Source organism: Dendrobates tinctorius, unplaced genomic scaffold, assembly GCF_039654945.1.
Source record: "Dendrobates tinctorius isolate UK_male_01 unplaced genomic scaffold, ASM3965494v1 ptg000155l, whole genome shotgun sequence".
NCBI lineage: Eukaryota > Metazoa > Chordata > Amphibia > Anura > Dendrobatidae > Dendrobates > Dendrobates tinctorius.
In genome coordinates, this window is record NW_027361822.1 from 18,239,850 (window position 1) to 18,246,946 (window position 7,097).

At 44.9% G+C, this 7,097-nt stretch overlaps 1 protein-coding gene across 1 annotated transcript in view; it reads right to left on the reverse strand.

Annotated features, from left to right (window-relative positions):
* The window catches only part of LOC141051180 (uncharacterized), a 90,468-nt gene extending 85,973 nt beyond the window's left edge, over positions 1-4,495 (reverse strand). Inside the window, 1 exon segment of the mRNA XM_073548045.1 lies at positions 4,405-4,495. Within this exon segment, the coding sequence (XP_073404146.1) occupies positions 4,405-4,431 (27 nt within the window). The 5' untranslated portion in view covers positions 4,432-4,495.
* Positions 4,496-7,097: the final 2,602 nt, after the last annotated feature.

Sequence of the window (7,097 nt, forward strand, 5' to 3'; positions counted from 1 at the left end):
CACTAGTGCTCAGGTATAGGACAATCATGGATCAGTCGCTGCTAAACATTAAACGTGAGTGTGGAAACCACAAAAATTATGACCAGAAGATCCTATATAATCATATTATAACATCTTTATTAGAAAAGGACACAGAAAGGACAATAGGGGGACATGTGCAAATTGCAAACTAAAGTGCAGCAGTGCCAAAACACGCACTGGACTGACACCAGCCACAAGAGGGGAGATAGTAGAGATATAAAGATCTATTTGTCAAGAGGCAAAAAATATGTTAGCATATTAATAGGGCAAAAGGGCAATAATCAAAGGTATACGACAGGGCGACACCAAAAAAGCCTACATCACCTCTGAAAGAGGTCACGGCTATATAGGCAAATGTCACTATTCTATAATCCATGTATGTAAAAGGAGCTATAATGCCCTGATGTATTGCCTATAAACCTATAATGCGCTTATTGTGATAAGTGCAACCAATTGTCATGAGCCCACATTACCAATGGGAGGAAAGTAATCATGCCCTCAAGAGAACTATCACCCACCCAGAAGGGGTTAAAAACCCCAAGCCAACATTACCTCAGTGAGACCCTCAAGTGACCGGGCAGTCCAGGCGCCACCCCAACGCGCGTTTCGGAGCCTTTCGCTCCTTCCTCAGGGGGCATAGGTGTAAAGCACTTCATGCCTGTATTTATATGCGCCAGCTGGAAGTGGTGCGGGCGCGTCACCCGCATGTCTCGCAGTGAGCGGAGTCTCCCATCCATGACGCGGCCGGATGGACGCGGGCCCACGTGATCCGGCACCCGACACGGGCGGAGCCCCGCACACATAGAGGAACAGCAGGCACACCTGCGCAGCACTGATGGTTCAGCGGCGGCCATTTTTATACAGGGCAAAACAAAGGGCAAACGTGCACAACATTCAATTAAAACAAAAACGAGCCAAACATCGGACTAACATTATATCAGTATACAAAATACTTCATTAGACCTAACACACTCAGGGGGTGTAACAAAAAGGGGGGGGAAGAGAGAAGGTGGGCAAAAATAATTTAACCCATAAGCGGTCATTATTCCTCAAGCCTATTTATATACTCAGATGGAAATCTGATCCCATTTACATTAAATGCTACATCAAGACACCAAAATATATTCCTACAATCCTTATAAAAAAAAAGAGAGAGGGAGAAGATATAACATAAAGAAGCATCAATGCAAGGACAAATTTGTATATAGAGACATCTGTTCGATGTCTACACATCCAACAGATAATCCCGTCACACCAGTAGGCACCTGACACAGGTGTCATTATAGCTCCTTTTACATACATGGATTATAGAATAGTGACATTTGCCTATATAGCCGTGACCTCTTTCAGAGGTGATGTAGGCTTTTTTGGTGTCGCCCTGTCGTATACCTTTGATTATTGCCCTTTTGCCCTATTAATATGCTAACATATTTTTTGCCTCTTGACAAATAGATTTGTATATCTCTACTATCTGCCCTCTTGTGGCTGGTGTCAGTCCAGTGCGTCTCTAGGCACTGCTGCACTTTAGTTTGCAATTTGCACATGTCCCCCTATTGTCCTTTCTGTGTCCATTTCTAATAAAGATGTTATAATATGATGATATAGGATCTTCTGGTCGTAATTTTTGTGGTTTCCACACTCACGTTTTATATAGAGTATTGCCAAAGAAGGAGAAAATTTAGATCCCATCGTGGCTCCAAGAGTCTGTAGAAAACTTTTTTGATTGGAACATAAAATAGTTGTGTTTCAAAAGGTAATGAAGTGACAGTATGATAAACTGTTTCCAAGGTGAAGGTTATGCACTGTATTTATCCAAATGAAATTGTGTTGCTGTCATAGCTGTGGCATGAGGAATAGAGGAGTATAAGTTTACAACATCGCATGTTGCACAAAAATATCCATCCTGCCATTTAAGTGTTTGAAAAACCTTTAGGACAGTGGAAGAGTCCTTCAGAAAAGCAGGAGTCCTGAAAGGAGGCAGCACGGTGGCTCAGTGGTTAGCACTGTAGCCTTGCAGCGCTGAAGTCCTGGGGTTGAATCCCACCAAGGACAACATCTGCAAGGAGTCTGTATGTTCTCCCCGTGTTTGCATGGGTTTCCTCCCACATTCTAAAGACATACTGATAGGGAATTCAGATTGTGAGCCCCATCGGGGACAGTGATGATAATGTGTGTAAAGCGCTGCGGAATAAAGATTATTATTATTATTATTAAATGAGGGGTTGAAGTTATCCATCAAGCCATGCACTAAGGTTTTCGATTAGTGAATCAATCCCAGGAATGATGGGTCTTAGGGTGGTGGAGAATGATTCTTATGAACTTTGGGCAAACCATGGAACACAGGAATGACCAGAAAATCTGGATTGAGCCACTTAAGTAGTTTGGAATTTAATACCCCCAATCTCATCCCCTCAATAAGGCAATGTGTAAGAGCGGATCTGAAAGCGGTGGTAGGATCTGACCTTACAGGAAAATAAGTGTTGGTGTCATTGAGAATAGAACAAACCATACAACAGTATAGGTCGGTATCTGCCCGACTAATCCACCCGTCTTCCCGCTATTCCCCAGCCTCCCCCCTATGCCAGGCCCTTCACTGGCTTCCTATTGCCCAGAGGCTCCAATTCAAAACACTAACCATGACATACAATGCCATCCAAAAACCTGTCTCCTCCATACATTCTGTGACATGGTCTCTAGGTACCTACCCACACGCAACCTTCGATCATCTCAAGATCTCCTTCTCTACTCCCCCTTATCTCTTCTTCCCACAACCGCATACAAGACTTCTCCCGTGCTTCCCCCATACTCTGGAACTCTCTGCCGCAATACATCAGACTATCACCATCAACGGAAACCTTCAAGAAGAACCTGAAGACCCACCTGTTCCGACAAGCCTACAGCCTGCAATGCTCCTCGGTCTACTGAACCACTGCACGACCTGCACAAAAGGAAATTTTCTGCTCACCCCTCTTCACTCCTTATCACACCTCCGACGCACGGAAACACCCTGACCCGGGTGTATAGTGCATGCACAACATAGAAAAAGATTTTCCAGCGTCTCCAGGAGATAAAATAACAATTGCTTTATTGAAAATATAAAATCTTCTTACCATCAAGTAAAAACAACATAAAGAGGCATACGGAGGGGAGCACTTTCCTACGCGTTTCATTCCATGATTAAGCCCTTTCAGGGTGAAACGCGTAGGAAAGTGCTCCCCTCCGTATGCCTCTTTATGTTGTTTTTACTTGATGGTAAGAAGATTTTATATTTTCAATAAAGCAATTGTTATTTTATCTCCTGGAGACGCTGGAAAATCTTTTTCTATGTTGTGCACCGCACGACCTGCTCTACCCTCTCCTACTGTATCCTCACCCATCCCTGTAGACTGTGAGCCCTCGCGGGCAGGGTCCCCTCTCCTTATGTCCTTGTGTGTCCCTTGTCTTACACATGTTTATTATACTTGTCTATATTCCTCCTTTTCACATGTAAAGCGCCATGGAATAAATAGCGTTATATAAATGCATAATAATAATAATAATCTGGAGCCACCACAGATCCCCCTTATCTGACCGGCGAATGGGGAAATGAGGGCAAGTTTGCATGTCCTTCCCAGCATCACACCGCTGTCTGTCACAATGATCATTCTCCCCACTGCTCCCTACAGGAGAGTGGAGCTGTCTTACATCCTTCTCTACCAAAGCTCCAGCGCCGGCCCTCTGTATGGGGAGCAGGCAGGGTTAGAAGGTGGCAGGAATCTCCAGGGCTCGTGGCTTGCCAGTCTCCATTCCCATGTCTTGTACTCCATTCGCCACCAGTACTCCCTTTCTAGACACCACGCTTATAGGTGACAGCATTACTACAATGGCTGACACTACACTGTACAGGAAAGGGACGAGGCCTTGTAAGGTTTACCTACAGTTATATAAAGGATCCATATTACCCCTGGATGGTTGTGCCGGAATCTTCCCCCATTTTTTGTCTCCCTCCCTGTGATCACCAGGAGGAACTCCGGCCCAAATTTCCAGCTCCACATTCTCAGCGTGGTAAGCTCCTTCATCCCTCTTCCTGCATCCTACAAATGTCCTAGCGCCCCCTGTGCCCAGTAATGGGGAATCTCCAGCACCTACCTCCACCTGCAGGGGGCGCTATCTCCGGGAATGGAGGGGTTACTGCCCCCTGTGCAGCCCAGTAATGGGGAATCTCCAGCACCTACCTCCACCTGCAGGGGGCGCTATCTCCGGGAATGGAGGGGTTACTGCCCCCTGCGCCCAGTAATGGGGAATCTCCAGCACCTACCTCCACCTGCAGGGGGCGCCATCTCCGGGAATGGAGGGGTTACTGCCCCCTGTGCAGCCCAGTAATGGGGAATCTCCAGCACCTACCTCCACCTGCAGAGCCGCACACCACATATATGGCTGCTCTGTGCGCACAGGACCTGGGATGAGGTCACAGGAGGGGAGGAGTCAGGGGTCACATGATCAGGGGCCTCAGTATATACAGGACTGTGCTGGCTGTCCTGGTGCTGGAGGAGCGGAGTCCAGGCAGCGCACATAGGGGCCTCCAGGGGGCGCGTTCCCGTAGAGCGACCACTTGCTCAGGAGACTTCACAGCATTTACAGAGAGATGTACCAGCTCCATAATAAATAATAATAGTGTACAGACGTTCAGTATTAGGCTACTTTCACACTTGCTCCTTTTTGCACAGCGTATCGAGCGCACAAGAAGCGCATGTAAACGCTGCGGTTTTTTGTAGCATTATTGTGCGCATTACGACAAAAAATCGCAGCGTTTGTAAGCGTTTTTCGTGCGTTTGCATTTTTTATGCGCAATGGTGTCACATTTCACAGGAGAAAAAATCCTTGAAAAATTCTTGCAACACACTCCACCAATGGGACAGCAGTGGGCGTGTCTTATGGAAATTCTTTATATAGCCCCTGTTTACAGCCGAATTCTTCACATTTACTTGCATTTGCCTAGAGAAACATGGATCTGCGCTGGAAGAGCTTTTACTTTGACTTGGATCTGGACATGAGGATGGCTCAGGCTTATGCCGTTGCTTGCCGTGAACAGAGGGAGAGAGAGAGGCAGCGAAGACGGCAGCGGCGGCGTATGTGGATACATCCCATTATTGAACTCCGGGAGAGCCGTGGAGCGTACCACACCCTCTACAGCGAGCTCCAGGCAAACCCGGGGAAATTTACGGATTATACCCAGATGTCCCAACAGCTTTAACGATTTGCTTGGTTGGGTCCAAGAAGCCATCCAGAGACAGGACACACAGCTCCGGCGTGCGATTACTCCTGAGGAACGGCTATTGGTTACATTACAGTACATTCACCAAAATTGCCCAATTCAATTTTTCAGCACCCCATACTGGGAAATATACCACAAAACAATTATCATCACCTTTTGTGGTAACCTTGATTTCTTATTTATAAGAAGGAAGGTGCCACACAATGGTATATTTAAAAAATAATTTTATTTATGAACAATGCAAATTACAACCATTAAAAAGAAGGTGCTAGACCAGTGTAAGAGACGACCATATACCATGGAAGCACTATATAACAGTATTTTTTCTGAAGGCAAAAAATCAGGGCATAGTATAAAGTATACCACAGGGAAAGACTAACGTAATTTACTTCATCTACAACCATAAAACGACTATCCTCAGATATGTCCGGCAAGTGTGAGAACGTCTAACCCTCTAATATCCCTTAACACCTATAGCCTAAATTATTAGGTGATTCCCTATAGTTTATTAAGGAGCTAAAAAGTAATAGGGCACAATAGTACTTAAGTTGGTAATAAACACTCTGTCCCCTGTTGGGCCAATTAGGCTCCCCTTCGCAAATGCATAATAGGTCAGACCACCAAAATTTGTACCCAACAAAAAACTCCTATAATTGCCCTAGATTCAATGTATGGAACATAATGGGCGCATATGAAAATGCCACTATGACATACCGTATACTGATGGTGCTTCCTGGAGCATCCCTCGTGCCCCCTGTGGTATACTTTATACTATGCCCTGATTTTTTGCCTTCAGAAAAAATACTGTTATATAGTGCTTCCATGGTATATGGTCGTCTCTTACACTGGTCTAGCACCTTCTTTTTAATGGTTGTAATTTGTATTGTTCATAAATAAAATTATTTTTTTAAATATACCATTGTGTGGCACCTTCTTATAAATAAGAAATCAAGGTTACCACAAAAGGTGATAACATTACGGTACATAATATTGCAAAACCAATGCCTGCAGAATTTTCTTTGTTGTGACATGTACTATTACAAATCTGGCAGAATTAAAGTTCTTTTTTTTATGGCATGTAATGAACAAAAGGCTGCAGATGTATTTTTATAAACTTTTTTTTTAATTTATTGTTGGTGTTTTTAAAATCTATATACAGAAGTAATATTTGTTGTTTTTTCTTTGTTTCCCAGATTCCTGGCAACTGGAGAGACTCTCTCTTCACTCCACTTCCAGTACCGTATTGGAATCTCCACGGTGTCTGGAATTGTAGCGGAAACCTGCCAGGCTTTGTGGAATGTTCTCTGTCCAGAATTCATGCCTCTGCCCACCGCAGAAAAGTGGTTGAAAATTGCCGAAAAATTCTGGACAGTATGCAATTTCCCCAACTGTTTGGGAGCGGTGGATGGGAAACACATCCGGATTATCAAGCCAAAAAGAACTGGATCAGAGTACTGCAACTATAAAAAGTACTTTTCTACAGTACTCATGGCCATTTCGGATGCAGACTGTATATTTATTGCTGTGGACATTGGGGCATTTGGCCGTGGAAATGACTCAGACATGGGCCGGAGGTTGTATGGCAACCAGTTCAATTTCCCCATGCCACGGCCTCTTCCCAACACTGAAGCTCCACCACAGCCCTTTGTAATGGTTGGGGATGAGGCATTCCAGATGTGCCAAAACATGCTCAAGCCCTACTCCAGCCGGGCCTTGGACCACATAAAAAGAATTTTGAATTACAGGCTGACCAGGGCCAGGAGAACATTAGAGTGTGCCTTCGGTATTCTTGTATCCAGATGGCGCATTCTCGCCACAGCCA